Source organism: Anopheles cruzii, chromosome 2, assembly GCF_943734635.1.
Source record: "Anopheles cruzii chromosome 2, idAnoCruzAS_RS32_06, whole genome shotgun sequence".
Lineage (NCBI taxonomy): Eukaryota > Metazoa > Arthropoda > Insecta > Diptera > Culicidae > Anopheles > Anopheles cruzii.
Genome location: NC_069144.1, coordinates 20,134,376 through 20,151,061, shown reverse-complemented (window position 1 = coordinate 20,151,061; position 16,686 = coordinate 20,134,376). Strand labels below are relative to the sequence as shown.

At 51.0% G+C, this 16,686-nt stretch overlaps 1 protein-coding gene across 1 annotated transcript; it reads right to left on the bottom strand.

The window, feature by feature from the left end:
- Positions 1–1,600: 1,600 nt before the first annotated feature.
- Positions 1,601–9,751, bottom strand: LOC128268874 (glucosylceramide transporter ABCA12). The gene is made up of 15 exons (XM_053006161.1): positions 9,671–9,751; positions 8,341–8,707; positions 7,908–8,272; positions 6,713–7,821; positions 6,314–6,625; positions 5,894–6,231; positions 5,640–5,826; positions 5,082–5,565; positions 4,775–5,004; positions 3,945–4,697; positions 3,688–3,868; positions 2,779–3,606; positions 2,202–2,705; positions 1,840–2,124; positions 1,601–1,776 (listed from the first exon to the last, which is right to left on the bottom strand). The coding sequence occupies exons 1-15, from the start codon at positions 9,749–9,751 to the stop codon at positions 1,711–1,713; spliced, it is 6,090 nt and encodes a 2,029-aa protein (XP_052862121.1). The 3' UTR covers positions 1,601–1,710.
- Between the last annotated feature and the right edge of the window lie 6,935 nt (positions 9,752–16,686).

The following is a 16,686-nucleotide window of genomic DNA, read 5'->3' as shown; positions in this document are numbered from 1 at the left end:
ATAAAAAGCTTCTGAGCAAGAGGAGCCCATTTGGCAGGTTTAACCATTTTACTGATCTTAACAATTCGTGTTAAGCACGCAAATTTAAATTGCTCTGCTCCGGCCGTGGTCAGTGTTCCACTTGAGGTCAACATTTGAGTGACCACCGAACCTTGGTCGGAATCTTTTAGCCAAATTTTTAGCATCAAGATTTTGCATCGCATCTGTCGGCAGGACGAGGTGTGCGTTCGCGTCAGACCGGTCGTTTGCGCACCGACCCTACATAACCGGCGGTTGGTTTGACGTAGATCAGTGCCATTTGGCGGATGTTTAGTCCCTTTGTTGTCTGGATGCCGTTATGTCTGTTCTGTTCCTTTTGCACAGTTTATCTCATTTTTTGCACGCTTTCCACACACACCACCGCCCTGCCGGTAGGATGGAAGCCCTTTTTCCACAGCTGAACGGAAGCCAAAAAAGAAAAGTAGAGAGCCAAGAAATACCAATCGATGGCCCAGCCACACACACTCGCAGAAAGACCTTATGTGTGCGTGATGTTGGGCCGCTGTGTGGAAAATCCTTACTGGGTGTGTTCATACTATATACTCCGTCACAAGCACACTTTTCTCTCCAACAGCCGTTACCGAACTTCTCCTAGCGAATGGGCACGGTTCTCAGCATTTGGACTCGTAGAGCGGAATTGGGAGCATTTGCCATTGGGATAGACCGCGGCGGATCTACCTCGGAGCCTGGGAAACGAGAGCGAAGCTGCATCATGATGGCTCTAGTGACCTAGTTTCCTGGAAAAATCCACCCAAGCTAGGACACGGCAGCATTTTAACCATGGTGAACCACTACTAGCCCACATTTGGCATTCCTACACATGGTGAGGGGTCGCTTCAGTCATCTCATGGCGCGGGATTCCTGATGTAATGAAAAGAGGAATGCACAGAACCGGTGTAATGTATTTTCCGGCCCGGAAACGGACCAGACACTAGACAGCAGCCCTTCCGTGGCGCGCAATACCTATCACTATCATTGGATCTTTCGTGGCTTTTCCTCCCATTTACAGTTAGACAAGTGGCGAGGTTAATGAACCTTCGCAGGATCTTACGTAAGCAGAGGGGGCGAGCGATGGTATCAGCGGCACAATTACGCCAGTTCGATGTAGCGCGACACTATTGACGTCATCCGATAGAGGCACCATGCTCTCTATGTGGGCCTATTTTAGTGTTTTCTATGCGACATGCTGAACTCAAGATAAATAATTCAACGTGTTTTTCACATCATATCGATCCGTTGAGATTGGGCATTAATGATGAATCAAGTGGATCCGAAGCACATTTGCGTCAGTACTTTCCACATTTTGGGAAGTGCATCCGAAACACAAGTTCCAGTTCATTCGGCGATACCAGTGTTGACAATTCAGAGGCTTACTCTAAGTTTGAGTAGGACAATCAGTAGTTTGACGTCGGCTGCAGTACACGCGATCCCTAGAAAACATCCATTACTTGCCCTTTTTATAACGAAACTAAACGCATATTTGTTGCATGCATTCCCCAAAGTTGACCAAGCTGACTGTAAAAGTAGCAAGGAAAGCGAACTAAGAAAGCTTACTCACTGTTACCATTTATTATTCACATTTCCAATTTAAAACTTATCAGTACCTATATACAGAATAGGGAACCGTGCCTAGGGAACCTGGGAACATTCCAGGACAACCCAAACGGTCGGTTAGCCATCCACGTATCCTGGGTTGGCGTGGTCTTCCTCGTGGGTTTGAAGAATGTTTTCAAAAATCTACAAGGAAATCGCAAAATTACGTCTCATTCGTGGTCGGAAGCCGAAGCTCGCTCGCCTTACCTGATCCATTTGGCACCGTGAAATGGTGTATCGCAGATGGTTTTCCTTAGCAAATCGGTGCAGTTTGAGGAACAGTTCACCAGCCGTCCCGGAACGGGCGCTCGCCGTTGAACTACCGGTGCCATTCTCGTCCAGCACTATCGTGACGTGGCCATTTTTGTGGATTTTGCCGTTCTCTTCCCGAGCGGTGATCATCCTACTTTCCGGTCGAACCTGGCACACAAACTGCACCGAGTTGTTGTGCAGCAAGATTTCACGCGAAACATTGAATTCACGTTTGATGACCTAAAATGTCGAACGACAAAATTTACGGTGAGCAACGAATGGTGAGATCGCTAGCACCCACTCCGCACGGTTCCTACCCTGAGAAAATCGACCTCTCGCGCACCCTCCAGATAAAGCGTCACCTGATAGCAGTGGCCAAACCGTTTCTTTAGCCTGCCCGGGGTGTCGATCGTCAGCAGGTCGCCGTCCTTCAGGATCGCGATCCGTTGGCAGATGCGATCGATCTCCGAAATACTGTGCGACGTGAGCAGAATCGAGCGGTTCTGCGCGTTTAACCGCTCGATCGTGCTGTAGACAATCGAGCGCGTCACCGGATCCAGGTCGCTAGTCGGTTCGTCCATCAGAATGATTTCCGACTGGCCGAAGCAGGCAACGGCCACGCACAACTTGCGGCGGTTTCCACCACTCAGATTTTTCACCAGCACCTTCCGGTACACGCCCAGATGGTACTCGTGGAGCGTTTCAGTGATCAGCTTGTCGATCGACTCAATGTTGCGTAGTCTGCCATAGAACTCGATTACCTCCTCCACCGTGAGCAGTGGGTCGAGAAAGTTGCTCTGCGGACAGTACGATGGACCGTGCTGGAAACGTAGTCGTAGGTAAACAACATTAGTTTAGTGCAGGCACTAGATAGTGTTACACCATTTCTCTTACGTTGCTGTAGAAAGTGAAGCTTCCACCCGAGGGAAGCAGTTCGCCGGAGAGGATCGCAAAGATGGTCGACTTCCCTGCACCGTTCGTACCGAGCAGCCCGAAGCATTCGCCGTAGTGCAGCTTGAAGGAGACGTTCTTCACGACCTCCTGACCATCGCCCCAGCAACCACCGTACCGCTTTCTAAGCCGATCCACCGAAAGGATCTGATCGGCGGTGAGCGATTTCTTTTTGCTGCCGCCACTGTGATCTTCCGTTTCGACACCGTTCAGCTGGTACACTTGGGCTTGCTCGCCACCGGAGCAGGCACGCTTTGCCAGTCTCTGGATCCATTTGTACTCGATGGCCACGTTAAGCAGCGCAAAGATTACTCCCATCGTGACGAGCGCAATCAGATGCGGCTGCAGCAGATCGCTCTTGAGCGGGGATTTGTATGAGTCGATGTAGTAGCGCTTGAAGATTTCCGCCGTGATGTAGTTCTTCGACAGCTCGATCAATCCGTCGGCCAGGGCGTGCTGGGGTAACACCAGGAATGCACGGTTCAGGAAGTGGCGGACGCGTTCCGATTCGTCACTGTTGCCAAGCACATCGAACAGGATGATGATCGTGAGGGTACCGAGAGCCGTGATGACGTTCAGGCAGAAGAGCGACATGTTGGCGAAGCTCGCGTCGGTAAACAACTTCTCGAACAGGTGCACCGCCGGGATGGTGGCAAATCCGTAGAGCACCAGGAGCAAACAAATACCGTCCAGCTGTTCCCGCGCAACATACGCTGGTATGGCGAAGGTTTTGAATACGATCACTGCCAGGGCGACGGCGATCAGGAAGACCTACCGAATGAAAACATAGCCCAGGCGGGTGACTTTCTGGCGCAAGGTTTTCTGCTTCAGTTTTCATCTGCCTTTACTCACCAATGCGTCCCAGATGTACGTTACGGTCCAGTAGGTGAGGATATTGACTCCCGCTAACCGCTGCTGTAACTTTTCGCCTCGAATACGCTCGCTGACGATGTACACTGACGCTCCCGCTACGACCAGACTGAAGGCCAGCAGCAGGATTAGCGATATTCCCGCATCGGCAATCTGTTGGAGCCTGACAATGGAACAAAGCAGAACCATCCGTTACGACCTGTAATGTCGGGTGTTTCCAGTCGCACGGCACTGCTTACATTGACGATATCGACAGATCATCCTCTTCGATCTTCAACGGATGGTTCACGGTGCGAATGGCCGCACTTGGATCGTCGATCTCCGCCCGTAAAACGGCCGTATCGAGCAGATTCAGCCACGTCGGCATGGAATGGTAGCCTTTGTTGTTGTACCACACAACGTTCTTCTCGCGATTTATCGTTATGCCGCCGTAGCGTCGCTCGGCGTACTGATCGCTCGTCAACAGTAGCCAACGGTACGCGTCGAGCGAGGAATCGAACACGGAACACCGGTCATCGTCACCGTCGCAATGCCCCAGAAGATCGCCAACGATCGCTTCCCGGTAGGGTTCGGTATCGCTCGCGTTGGTGTAGAACTCGGTCGCACCGGGATAGAGGGCGTTCGAAAAGTTAACCATCCGATCGTACTCACCCGGCGGCCGGATCGTCATGAAGCCCATGGCAATGATTTCGAAGATCGTCGGCAGCACCAGCAAACACACCAGCAGCCGATAGTTGCGCAAAAAGTGCAGCAGACGCTTGCGGAACAGCGTCGCCATGATCGGCACCGTGCCGAGGGTGGTGTGCCTCGTTTTCGGACCATGGAACCCGTTCGATGGGAGCCCGGTTCCATTGTTGCCGTTCACTTGCAGCAGCGTATCGCCGGCGTTGACGGTGTTGAAAATATTGAGCAAATTCTCGTTACGCAATTCGAACGTCTCGATCTGTTTACTGGATTTGAGTTGCACCAGATGATCCAACAGAGACTCAATGCTGAAAGTTGGGTCAAAGTACAATATGAGCAACACAACCACACTGACGTCGGAGGACACTCTGTCGCGGGCACATACTTTAGCAACTGGTTGTCGTTGGTGGACGATGCTATTTTGTAGTTTAGTTTGTTGAGGGTGGCGGTCATTTCGTGGCGCATGTCGGCCAATCCGTCGAGCACCTTGCTAAGCTCCGCAATCAGCGCGGTACGGTCGGCATCCGGCTGTGGCTTCAATGTGATCGTCAGATAGATCGTGTTGGTGAACCGTTTCTTTAGCTCCTCATGTGACTGCTCCAAGATCGCCTTACCCTGGTAATGAGCGGAGGAGACAAAGAGTGAAAATAAACCCATCGAACTCGGTGGCTCGTTGATGAGATGCGTCTTACGTCCTCCAGCACTACAATTTTATCGCTCAAGCACTCTGCTTCGTCCAAATGGTGCGTCGCCAGAATGACTGCTCGATCGCGACGCAGCGTCTGTATCAGCTCCCAAATGTACTTTCGTGCCTTGGTGTCTACGCTGCTGCACGGTTCGTCCAGCACGACCAGATTGGGTGAACCAAGAAACGCGATCGCGATGCAGAGCCTTCGCTTGAACCCGCCGGAAAGATCCGACGCACGGTAGTGCTGGTACGGTCCCATCTTCAGATTGTCCAGCGTGCGCGCCACCTCGGTGTCGAAGCCGCGTGTTAGCTTGATCCGTGCGTACAACTGTAGGTGCTCCTTGGCGGTGAGGTTCGGTATGAGCACATCGTTCTGCGGACAAAGACCAATCTTCTCCGCGTTGTTGCGTATGCCGGAGATGAAATCGTAATCCAGTGGCAGATGGACATCACCCGCGTCTGGTAGAACCTGGCCCGTAAGCAGTTTTCTGTCGACACCGATGAGATAAGACATAAGACGTTAAACTCAAACACATCTTCCAGAACGGCTAGAGGTGATTACATGATTGTACTTTTGCCAGCACCGTTCCTTCCTAGCAGGCACGTGACTTCATCGCGCCGGAATGTGATAGAAACATCGCTCAACACCTTCTTTCCGCCCGATTCGTACGTCACATCGACATTGCGCAGATCTGCTCCGATGCTTTTGTCCAGCTTAGTACGCTTCACCGTGTGGAATGTGGTATCATCTGGAGGAGCAGACGAAAGCAGCTATCTTAGTATCTAGCGGTTAGAGTTTTTCCTTCACCACGGTACCTTGCTTAAACCGCTGCAACAAGTAACCGACGGTGAAGTAGATGGCTGCATCAAGCAGGATCATCAGGATGCCGTACTTGAGATCGTTGTCCGCGAGCGGACCCTGGAAGGCAGTTACGAAGTTGGCTCCGCGGTGCTGTAGCTCCATGCGCATCACGTGCCTCCACGCGTAGCAGAAGGCGGTCGAGAAGGACAGATTCGCCACCAACTTACCGGCGGCCGACAGGGTGGCCCCGAGCGAAATGATAATGATGTACGGGAGGAAGGTTATCAGAAAGAGTATGACGCTCGACACCGAGCCGATGCTGGCCGAGCTGAAAAACACCGAGCACATGTAGCTGGTTCGGAGTGTAGCGAGAACGAGAAAAAAGTTTATCAGTAAACGTGTAAACCGGATCCCCCCTCGCTGCATTCGCTTACCAAAACGCAATCATGCAAACACCGAACACGACCAGGTAGCAGAAGAGGAAGACTTTGCTCGAGTGCACGAGGATGCCACCACCGTACAGGATGGCCAGGCCGATCAGAAACACGAGGCTGATCTCGATGAATGTGGCAATGATCCACGCAACCGTTTCCGAGCCTGATTTGAGGCCCATCGAGCGCATCAGCATCGAGTTGCCACTCTCCTTCATCCATATCCGCTGTCGGACGGCCGACGCGACGTGCACGATCAGTGCTATGAAGTAGGTCATCTGGATGGACTGGGCCAAGTAGAGGCCCTTTTTGAAGCTACGCATCCGGGAAACAAAACATTGAACCGGTTTGAGTACGGCTGGGACAGATTGCGATCGCCCAGCAGCTACGGGATGTACTCACTCGTCTTTGGTGTACTTCGGATAGGGGAACTGCTTGGTGTAGAACTTTTCGTCCGCCACACGGTACGTCACTTCGTCGGCGGATTTTTTCTTTCCGCCCAGGAAAAAATCAAACAACGAAAGTTGACGTTTGCGTCTTCTCGATCTCTTCGCCGGAACCGTGGTTGTTGCCGGCGTCAGGTCGTCCGCTTCGGTTTCCGTTTCGTCGTCCGCAAAGTCCAGATAGTCGTCCAGGGCGCTCCGGTTGTTGCCTTTACCGAAACGATCCAGGACGACCTGCGACACGTTCACCCGTTTGCTCAGGTCTGCGTAGAGTTGCGATAGGCTTTCGGTCGCTGTTTCCGAGCCCGGCCCAGCGGAGGCGGCGGCTGTTGTAGGCGTGTCTCGGTCATCTTCACCTGACGCCGGTGGGTCCTCTGTGCGTTTCTCGGCGTCACCGTTGTCGTCATCGTCATCAGCGTCTAGTTCATCGTCTAGCTCCAGTTCGCCCGTGTCGGAGGCAGAGCTCTTGCCACCGGCCAACCCTTGCTCCTGGTCAAATTTGGCCTTCTTCTGCTGGCGGATGATACCCATATCGACCGCGTGCTGAATCTGGACAAATCCCCGATGATAGCGCATATCCAGCTCGAAACTGGCCTCCGGTCCGGGAAACCAGAACCGATTCCTGTTTTCCACCGTCACCGGCGTATCGTCCGTGCGCATGCGGATCTTGTACGCGATTTCGTTCGGCGGTGCCGTCGTGCCGTTCTCGAAGTATACCGCCGCAAAGAACAGCTTCTCCCGGTTCAACGCGAACGCCCGGTCCTCCAGGGCGCGCTCGTCCGGCACCGGAATGAACCGGTCCGCCGAGAAGCAATCGAAGATGTTGGCGATCGTGTTGATGCCCTTCGCGACACTCTCGTCGTGCAGGATACCATCCAGGATGCCCTCGATCAGCTCGATGTTGACATTGCCACCGGTAAGCATCTGCACCACGGGACTCTTGGCCAGCTCGATAAGGCCCTCGAAGCTTTCGCGCACTTCCTGCTCGGTGCGCAGTAGCTGCAGGGTGGTGTCGAGCGAACGGAAGAACGTCCTCAGCCGACCCATGTCCACGAACGTCTTGTTGGCCTAGAACACCGGTAAAAACAGAGGGTATCAACGATGTAACTCACATAAAAGCACCCCCGTAGATGATCGCTGGGTTCGTGACTTACAAACTTCACAATTTCGTCGTTTCGTTCGTTCGCTGGCCCGTACAGTATCTTGCCCTGCAGAATCGGCTTCAGGAACCGCCAGGTGATCTTGCCGTTGTTCGTGTTCGTCACGTCGAGGTACAGCTGCTTGCAGTACGGTGTTGGCATTACGCTCAGCTCATCCCTATCCGGACCGGCGTAGTCCGGCGTGTACAGGATGTTGTCGATGAAGCGAATGTTGTCGCTCCGTGGGAACGGTCGCCCGCATAGAATGTTGCCCGAGGCCGAAAACGTCCGGTCATCCGAAAACAGCTGTTCGATATTGAAACCGTCGCCTACCTTCTTTCTGATTTCCGGCAACATCTTCACCAACCGGTCGCCATTGCCTGGAAGAATGGGAAGGGTCCCGATGTAATCGTGGACACCATGGACTTCGACGCGCCAGAGTACTTACGCTCAATCTCCTTAAACTTAGCGTGGGTCACGATCGTCGTTACGCTCACGATAAAGTTCCGATCGATCGGCAGCTGGATGACGGCATCGTACAGGGCATCGTGATCGAGGAAGGTCTGCACGATGTTGACCACCGGTGTGACCGGGGCCTGGTCGAAGTCTTCCGTTTCGGCAAACTTTTTCGCGTCCACACACTCGTTCTCGAAGGTGCAAATGTACGACTGGAAGAAGGGCAGGATGCCATTGGCTTGCAGGTTGCGCGTCGGGAACTGGCAGTCGCCTATCTCGACCGACTGGAAGCGGTCCCGCAGGACGTACAGGGCGGTGAATATCAGGCAAGGCCACAGGTACTGAATAAAGGTCATCCACTGCAGGCGAAAGGGGAGCAAACGTTAGAGATCTATCTACTGTCGAATGCATGGCCGAGTTTGTGGCGTGTTTCAAAAGAAGATCGGAAGGCACATCATCTATTTCCGCTATGGTTTGCGTTCTTGTTGGAGTGTACTCTCTAGCCCTACTGATAAGCCGCGAGCAGCAGCGCAAATAGCATTGCTAATCACTTGTTTGTTTACCATTGGGAGATCACATGACTGGAAAAGATTAGACGACCTACAGACGTCGTCATATTGGCCAAAGGATTAGCCGTTGGCAAATTCTTTGGCAAACGCATACGGTCGTGATTCACTAACATTGTACGGAGATTGTACTTTTAACCGAAAACTTATTACTGGAACTCTTTCTCTCTTTTGCCAACAGGCAACCCATTGGGGTTGTATGTTTTTAATCCCTCTACGCAAAATATGTGCTGCGCGAAAGCGTTCTGAGCAGAACGCAAAAGAGTAGAAAAATGAAAACCCTCAAACGTCGGGTTAGTGCCGTAACTTTCCTCTTCATCCGGTTCATGTCAATTACTGTTCCAATGGTCTATACGCCCCATTCGGAGGCGCGCAAAAACATTATGAATGTTTAGCTTCGCTTTACGCTCATCGCGCTTGATAGCGATTGGGATGAGGCGCACTTTACGCGGCGAGCGACACCAATCCAGAACATTGAACCAAGCCCAGCCCAGCCGAGCCAGCGTATGTCCGTTTAGGTGACCGTTTTTTCTTCTTCAACTGTTATCATGCGGTCCGTGGTAGAGTAGAAACCGTTACGCCGAGAACGTGGTGTACGTCATCAGTGACCAGTAATTCCGAGCAAAAAGCGTGCGTGTGCTATGAATGTATTTTTACGAACTAGTGATACGCCATTAGGCAAAAGAAAAACACTTCCGGAGACACTTCCGGCTAATTTGACCCATTTTTGAAACCACTCCCGTGCGAGCTACTTACCGGTTGACGTATCCGGACGAGGTAATCCTTTCGCAACAAGGCCCGTATCTGCATGCAGTCGGCATGCTTGGACAGTTTCATGTTACCGCTGCCGTTTTGGCGATCCTGAGCGCTGAGTCCCTACGGAGACCGGAAGTACAGTTGCGCAGCCGGAGAAGCTTAGATGCACAGGCTTTCGGCGATGCGCGTACGGAAACGATTTAGCCAGGAACAGGCACGAATCACATCACTCCATGTAGGTAACCAAATTGAGTGTCCCAAATTGGTTCCGGCTGTTCCGGTCCCCCCGGGAGAAGAGATTTCACTTTCGTGCGCCTCGCGTGCTAGTGTTTACCTTTTTCTTTGTTTACTTATTGTTTCGGGTGTCGCACTTTTACTTCGTTTCGCGTCTGTCACTGCGCTGCAGGGTGAACTTGGTCGTTGAACACTTTCTTCGGCCGCAGCACAACATTAACCGGCGGCGTTTGGGGATTCGCAGAATCGGAGGAGCTTTCGTTACGCTCACTTTACTTAGCACCTCTTCGGTACCGGTTAACGGTGGGGCGGGGGGCGAAGTTTAGTGTTTAAAAGTCCCGATCTATCCAACCGTGTGTTTTGACAGCTGAAAAAAGGCACTTACACACGCACGGTTGCTTTGCTTTGCTACTTCCACTGCCGATCGTTCCCCAGGCAACAGATTTGTTCACTTTTAACGTAACTATAACACGATACTGATATTTTCTAGAAACCTAATTAAAAAAGAACGTCACTAAACTGTTAGTACAAAAGCACGCATAAATGTAAGTCCGAGCGCGCAAAAGGACCGATATCGAAAATCGCAACATAATGAACTTCATTGCTCGCATTTTTTACTTAGTGAAATTCACCGTAAACCCGGTTCCATGTGTCGTGCCGAGGGCACATCGTCAAACCGCTCGAAGCTAATTACGCTGGGAACCGCGAGAAATTGAGCTTTTCTTCTCCGGGCGAAAAAATGGAATTGTTTGTAGGCCGTCGGAAGCCGTCGTTGTTTTCGTCTTTGTTTAACATTTTCAACCTCCTCTTCCGAGGTACGCGCGCGCGCCTTCTAATGATGTGTTACGCTGATCGGTCGTTTTGTGAAGCACCAGTATTACGCGATGGGTAAATTAGTGTAGCAAAAATAAAAAACGGAAGTGATGGGCGGCTCAGCACGAACCCTGCTCGAGTGTACCGATAATTGAACGGCACACAGAGATTATGTTTCGCCTTTTTTCCGAGAGAAAAGCCACTGTGCGATAGATTTATAATTACTACTTTACCTGATTTGATGTAATTATTACTCCCCTATACGTTTGTCACCACTCTTGCATCGCTTAAACACACAAACAGACCTAAAATAGAACACTTCTCGCATCTCGGTGCGCGCCGACCAGTACCGTTCGGACTGCCAATCACAAATGATCTTCAAAACCGTGGGGACTGAAAATGACTGCTGACCTACTTACTGGAACGCACGCCACGTCATTATGCTCGCCGCCGTGAATCATTGCGTACAGCGTTTTGTGTTTTCCATAAAATTCTGATTGTGCTGATGCGTAATGGCGTAAAGCCTTTGTTCAGAGCCGGAGATTTGATAGCACTGTCTCCGGGAACTGGGAAGTAACGCGGAACCTTTCTCGCGAAGCGAGCTCGGAAACGCTGAAAATGAATCGAAGCGGAGGTGGATCGTCCGGTCATTTGCCTGGACAGTGTGCCTGGCCGACCACAGACCACAAGTGTCGGCAAGTGAAAGTCAACGAACGCACGAGCCCACGAGTCCTTCGAAGTGAACCCAGAACAACAGCCGCATTCGAGCTAGGTCACCATGTGTACGGGGTTTGTTAAAACAAGTGCTGGATCATCGTCGATCGTCGATTGGAACGCGGCTCCCACAATTCCGGGAGTCGAATTTCCATATGCACTTACCGGCCCGCGCGATGTCAGCGACGACGAGTTGACAAATACATCGCACGGCAGCACCAGCACCACCTGCCGGCCATCGCGATTCCGAAACGCTAATCGTCCGGGTGAAACCATTAGCATAACTCGAAGTCTCGGTCCGATGGCCGATAGCGTAGTAACCTTGCCGCACGGTGCACCATGGTGGCGCACAGTATCAACAAACAAACAAATTAATACCGCAAATAACGTTCGTTGTGAACTGCGTCCAGCCCGTGGTTTACCTGCGACTTAGCTTATCGGTGAGAGGAGGATTCATCATCACCAGACCTAGGCCAGAACGCGTATGTGATTCATAGTACGATCCTAACCCGGACCGGCTTATTGCGTAAGGTGCTGTCCCCACAACCAACCTTCTGTCTACCAGGGGATCAATTAATCGACGCGTAATTGATCTCACGTGCAGTGTTGAAATTGGGTAAGCAAGAGATATACACCGAGAAACCGGGCAGTAGTAGCAGGTATTCTATGACCAAAACCGTCGGCACCTACGGAACCGGTTCCCGTCGTGCGATACACCGCGAAGACACGTTCGGCGGCGCTGTGAAATACATTATTTACACACATCTTTGCGAACACCACCGCTAATGGGCTCCAAAGATCGATTGCATCTACTCCTCTGCTTCAATCTCGATGAGATGCCATCCAAACACTGCGATCGAGTGCGATATACCTGCGTCATTCTGCACAACCTTCCGCCGTGGCGCAGGTTGACCCTTAACTACACGGCCGTCGTCGGATCGGAACAAGCCACTCAGCGGTAATTCGGCTCCCGCAAACTGGAGCCGGGGCGTTTCTCTGAAGTTCAAGGTTAGGCAATACAGAGCTAGCCAAACGGCTACCCCGATCCGGACGGCCATCTCTACGGACGTCCACGACGTTGCGCGCCCCAAATGGAATCCGATTTCGTCGGACATTCTAACGACTTCAACGGGGTTGCTTTTTCGAAAGACACGAAACCGGTTCCAATTCGCACAAGAAGCTGTTATCTACCCTGGCTTGTTCGCGGCCCCCCAGACATTGCGGGACTCCCGCAACGCCGTTGGGCTTACCTGACGCGAGAAGGATGCTTTCGATTTCGAGGCCGCGGCTCGGAAGGTGCGTAGTTTAGGGGCACGCCACGCGCACGTTGCGTCTATTTGTGGACGGGGGTTTTCTGTACGCTCCGCTCCATCTCACGCCAGAACCTGCTTCTCGATCGTCCGTAGTTCTGCCCAGATTCGCCACAGACCGCAGCATGTGGGCCGCAACATTCCTCTGGCAGCAGCATCACCACCAGTTTGATTGGATGGCAAACGATTCCTCTTCTCGACCGGAGTGCGAAACGTGCGGAATGATTTGCCGATTTTCCCGAGGATCAAGTATCCACCAGACCAGACGGGTGTCCCGGTTTTTTTCCTTCACGCCGATGCATTGCCGCGTCGAGCTGCAGGAATCGATTATCATCACAAATTCACTGACTGCTGCTGTTGCTGCTGCTGCGGCTGTAGCGGAGCAAACCACTTAAGTCAATTATCGATCGCGAGTGGCGGAGTTGGGAATCTGACCAGGAATTGACGCAGGCATCCATATTAGTTCCGATCGCTGCGGGCCGTCATCGCGTGAGGTGTTAGGAAGTGTCGGAAAAAGAACCAAACAGAACTTGCTGAGGGGGCTCATCACTATTGACTATTGTTACGCACCGACGTCAAAACTAATCTTACAATCCTACAGGTGAGTTTCATCGCCCTAAGAAGTTGCTGGGGTTTTTGAGGTTTGGTTTGAAAAAATGGTGAAAAAAGGAACCACTCTATACGCTGAACACCGAATGCTGAACATTAACGTGAAGCAAGAAACTATTGTACGTAGTCATCCCCATTCTGCGCATCTCGGCAGGTAGAGTAGGATTTATAAACCTTGCCCGTATAATGGCATAGGCTCTTAATCGCATCAGGCGAATCAGTTGTGGTCATGGCGTGAAGGGTATGCTAGAAGTGCTTGTTGCTGGCTCGTCCTCTGGCTGTTCGATTCGCTCGGAACGAACTTTGAAGAGGCTTCCAGCAAGTCTTCAAGGTAGTTCAAACGCAAAAGGTACAAACTGGTCACTCCGATGAATAGGCCATAAAACGGTAGCTACTACAATTTGACCTTTCATCAACGGAACACATCTTAAGGCTGTGGCTTTGAGGGTTTTCCTATTCGAGATTGAATAAAAACGCGGTCTTGAAAAGGAATGAAGCACAAAATCTAGTTTGGCCGAGTGTACTGTCCTCTGACTGACCGCCAGGTGTAAATAAGGTGGTGGTAACACAGCCAGGTAAGTAGCGATCGCAGCAGTTTTCGTACGCTCTTTCCGTGCGTAAGGTTGCAGCACGTTCCTCGCTTAAAGTTACACCCCGGGAGGGTCACGTATCGGTCGCTGACCTCGTTGTGGACGGTGAAGTAAAACTTTCTGCTGGTTCACTTACAACGCGGCAACTAACCCAGACACGGCCAATCTCCACTCACATGGCAGCCTTTGGCAAAGAATAACTGGATTCTAGTAAAAACCATTTTGGGCGTGGACTTGCTTTTCAAGTCCACAGAGTGCGCCTCCGGAACGACTCCCGATTGCGGCCGTTTTCATCGTCAACCTAGTGTGGGGATCATGCCTGGTTTGGTCGTAGCACTTGTGGCGAGCATCTGTGATAAGACGTACAGTTACTACCTCCATCAGGAACCCCGCGTACCGATCACGCTCAAGAAGGGTTTGGACATTACAGTAGCTTTCACATTGCTAAGCCTAGCGCATCCAGGAGGGTAATCGGACATTATTGCGCTACCTGGATAGTCTGGTGCTGATCGAGCAAAGGCGCATCTACACCAAACAAAACGACACAAGAAGCATTAGCGTAGCGAGCTGTGCGCGGTTTGGTGGCTATTGTGCTCGTGGTAGCTGCCTTGTGGGACTTGGTTCCTGGTGTGCCTGATGGTGACGTGGACACGGGTGGCTCAGCAGCACACGCCGGGTCCATCATCATCATCAGTGTTGTGCCCAGCGTCAACTAATGTTTTATTATTCAACCCACGGCGCCCAGAGGGAAGAGCCTCCAGGGGAGAACCTCACGATTGGGGCCTGAGACAAAACAACGCAGCCTACCGTCGTGTATTTTGTGATGTTTGCGTGATTGGCCGGTACAAGCGTGATCAGCCACTGTGTGTGACCTGCATGACAACGTGCCAGTCCCGTTTGCTGGGGCCCACGCGGAGAACAGTTATCAGTAGCAGGAAGCGATGCGACGGCGATTACAATCAACATTAAATCACGTCGACGTTTCGCAAAGATTTTTTAGCCTCTGACGCTCCCGCACTGGAAGGTTGTCCTCCGGTTGACGGTACACCGTGATAATGAGTACCAAATAATGCTCGTTTCGTTTCAGATTTCCCGCCGCGAGGGCCAGGAAATATTCGTATCCACACGAATCCAGTCTCGAGTCACCTCGAATATTGCCAACGAGGTAAACGTTTTGCAAACTCAAGTGTGCTGGAGAGGAATACCGCGCGCTGTACATCTGTATCAACAGCTTCCTGTAAGTTTCCTAGCACGTGTAGCAGAAACGCTCCGCTCCGCTCACTGCCCGATGCCGATATATTAGCTTGCGATGACGATGACGGATAGACGGAACACGACGACACTTGAACGATTGAGAAATTCCCGATTCGATTTTCCCACGACGATACGGGCGCCCGCGCGGATAGGAAAATTACTTACTCATCTTCGGGGCGGAAAACTGAACGCGCCGCACGTTTTCCCCCGTCTGATTGATGTGCCGGAAGAAACGTGGAAGAAGCTTATTTTCCCATTAGTCGCTAGGCACAATGCGGCCGGAACTTTTGGGATGACGGGTTGTCATAATCCAACCCCATGGTTTGGATTGATGAATTATTTGATGGCATGAACTGCACTTTGTTGTTGTGGTCGTTAAAAGAGGATGCAAATGATTACAAATATTTATAAACATCACGAACCCGTATAATGTGCTTCTTTCTGAGCCAACCTCAGAGAGGCCTCTGGAAGCGAAACATTCTAAATATCTACTATAATTAGTATCTACGTAATTGGCTACTAAATTGGGCAAAATTACCCTTTGGCGTAGCTGTATAGATATTAACAAAAAAAAGCGTTTGACCTGTTTTCTACCAACACTGTAAATTAAACCATTATAAAAATCACATAAACTCATTCAAATAATCGCAGCTCTTATAAATAAAGCAATCAGTATAAATCTGATGCAATAAATAATTAGAATTGGTTTAGAAGAACAGCAAAAATAAAGAATATTGAATTGCTGATATTTGTAAAATAATGTAGAATACAACAGATATAGAATTAGGAGATAAGGCAGGCTGAAAAAATACCAAGATTTTTAGCAAACAATTAGCACCTCATCGATAAACATCGCTGCGCGCTTAAGTAACTAAGTAGACTTATTGTATTGTAACATCGAATGAAAGATTAGCGCCATGTCAACATTTTGACTCATTATATTTGCGAGAGTATGAAATACGATAAAAGAGCGCATCAAACTAGACCGTACGATAAAACATCGACTTTAACGCTGATGACCGGTAATAAAACTCATTCAACTATCAACACTTTGGCAGCAGGTGTTTAACGAGTGTACGTGCGGGCAATCGAATCGTTTATTCTAATGGGGCGATGAAAAGGATCATGCATCTAAATATTTATCTAGCTCGCACTGGCCTGGCCGGATGTGAATCCGACACAAGATTCGCGGCACACTCCGACATCCGATCTCGGAGGCCCCTTTTCGGGCCCCCCAGAGGTAGACGAACGCCAAACATGGGGCAACTGGTCCGGAATTCGATGTCGGTTGCCTCGAAAGACGCCTCTAGGCCGCAGATAGAATCGCAAGCGCCAGAGGCCAGCGCAACAGATTCTTCTAAGCTGAGGTTGCGCACTCTAGGTGGCAAAACGCGCATAAACGCAACATATCACGCGAGGGGAGTGGTTCAGACGCGGCATGGAGATCGTGGACGGCGCATTATAAAAATAGCCACTGCGTTTGCCAACCCAC